This window comes from Sporothrix schenckii, assembly GCF_000961545.1.
Source record: "Sporothrix schenckii 1099-18 chromosome Unknown Cont47, whole genome shotgun sequence".
Classification (NCBI taxonomy): Eukaryota; Fungi; Ascomycota; class Sordariomycetes; order Ophiostomatales; family Ophiostomataceae; genus Sporothrix; species Sporothrix schenckii.
The window spans coordinates 2,861,453-2,863,700 of record NW_015971148.1 but is presented as its reverse complement, the minus strand read 5'-3'; the positions used below and the strand labels follow the sequence as shown (position 1 = coordinate 2,863,700).

At 53.8% G+C, this 2,248-nt stretch overlaps 1 protein-coding gene across 1 annotated transcript; it reads left to right on the top strand.

Annotated features, from left to right (window-relative positions):
• Positions 1 to 323: 323 nt before the first annotated feature.
• SPSK_03389 (zinc finger protein) lies at positions 324 to 1,643 on the top strand (the record flags this gene model as incomplete). Its single annotated transcript, XM_016730227.1, has 1 exon — positions 324 to 1,643. One exon carries the CDS (start codon positions 324 to 326, stop codon positions 1,641 to 1,643), a length of 1,320 nt encoding a protein of 439 aa, XP_016585462.1.
• Positions 1,644 to 2,248: the final 605 nt, after the last annotated feature.

Here is a 2,248-nt window from a genome sequence, read left to right as displayed (position 1 = left end):
CTCCTCCTCTTCCTCTTTTTCCGTTGTTTATCTTTCTCATTCTTAATCTCGATCTTCAGAACAATTTCACAACAGCAAGACATACACACTACAACAACATCCCAGCTGGTTCTTGGTTTAATATTTATTGACTGTCCTCGACATACTCGACCCGAACTCATACTCTAATTCTCGCCATCTTCGACATTCACTACCTTCACTACACGTCAATATAATATTTTTCACCACGTCCGTCTTTCGTACTACATAACTTGACAACTTGACAACTTCACCATAATACCCTAATATCTATTTCTCCCACTTCTTCTTCACATCCGCACAACATGGCAGCCGGTCTGTTGTCAAACCCCTACGCCGGGCAGGCCAGCCTCTCGCAGCACGTTTCCCACGTCTCGCAATATGCCACATACCCCAGCCAGCAGATGCAGCAACAGCAGCAGCAGCAGCAGCAACAACAACAACAACAACAACAACAACAGCCACATGGCCCTCCCTCGCCCCCCATGGACGACAACAAGTGCTCGCTGCCCTCAATCTCCAACCTGCTGGACCTGGCCGACCAGGGTTCGCCCACCTCCGAGACGTCTCCCCAGTCCCAGCAGATGCAGCAGCAGTCTTCACAACAACATCTGCAGCAGCAGGTCCTGCAGCAGGAGTTCTCTTTCAATGGTGAGCATTTTCCTGGGCTCGCCCCGTTGCCTGTTTCTGTTACGAGCAGCCATCTAACTGTTTTGCCAGCCTCCTCTCGGCCAAGCACCCGGCCCAATTCATCCCACTACTCTAGCAACCCCATGAGCCTGCGGGGCGGCGTTCTGCCGCCCACGCCACCCATGATGTCCGAGGCCAGCTTCGGCACCGGCTACGACTCTCCCTCGACCAAGTCCGTCAACCAGCTGCCGCACTCCGTGGCCGCCGCTGCCATTGCCGCTGCCGCCGCCACAAACAACTACTACTTTGAGGCAACACCACCGCCGCAGCAGCCCTACAACCACGAGTCTGCAACGTCTGAGCCGCGGCACGCCTCGCAACCGCCCAGCTCCCACCCGCAACAGTACCAGTCGCCGTCCCAGTCGCAGGCGCAGGCGCAACAATCACAACAACCCCAGATCCACCACCAGCCGCAGCCGCAGCGCAGCATCTCGATGCACGCGACGACGACCTACGGTGCTCCCGCCTACCCCACCCAGGCTTCTTACTTGAGCCAAACGCCCGCCGCCGCCGCCATCTACTACCCGGCCATGCAGCAGCCAACACCGCCGCCACAGCAGTCGGTCCAGGCACCACAGGCACAGCATCTTTCGGGCCTCTACTACCAGCGTCCTCTGCCGCAGGTTGGCGCCAGCACATTTCCGCCGATGCACCACGCACACCACCACCCGCACCACCAGCCTTCGCCGTGGCAGCACCACCACTATATCTCCCCCTCGGCCGCCGCCGCCTTCCCGCAGTCGCAGGACCGCTACATCTGCCCGACGTGCAACAAGGCCTTCTCTCGCCCAAGCTCCCTGCGGATCCACAGCCACTCGCACACCGGCGAGAAGCCCTTCAAGTGCCCACACCAGGGCTGCGGCAAGGCCTTTAGTGTGCGCAGCAATATGAAGCGTCACGAGCGCGGCTGCCACAACTTTGACAGTGGAAACTAAAAAACTCTCTGCTCTTCCTTTTGCCTCTTAGTCATATTTTTCTAGTGTTATTTTCTGTGCGATCTGCTTTTTGTTTTCTGCAAGCGTTTCTTTACAGCTGTCTACTGGGTTTCCTATTTGGAGGAATAAAACCGGGACCGGGTTTCTTTCATCTTGTTTTAGAGCTAAATGTCATTTTTACGGACTTTCTTATATTGGCCACGCGTTGGTTTGGGCCTCTCACTTGGGTTGGATTGGGTTGGGTTAACCATTGTTACGGGTACAAATCTAGGCTGATGTTTTGTACACAATTGGGATCGGGAAAAATGCAAGAAAAAGATTTTTGCCCCTTACACGGCCTTTCTTCGCCAAGTGTTTTTATTTTACTTTGTCTCGTCATTGCACATGGGGAGTTTCGGTGTTGTTCGAAAAGAGAGTCCATTTTGGGAATCGGCGCTCAATGGCTTTTTGGGAGCTGTTCTTGCTTTTTCTTTGTAGACAAGAAAGAGAACGGGTCTTCTTCCAGCGTGTACCAGTACAATACCACACTTGCATTTATTGTGAACTGTTTCCAAATTCGAAAAAGTGTATATGATTGTGTGAGACGCATTACGAGGAGAACACTA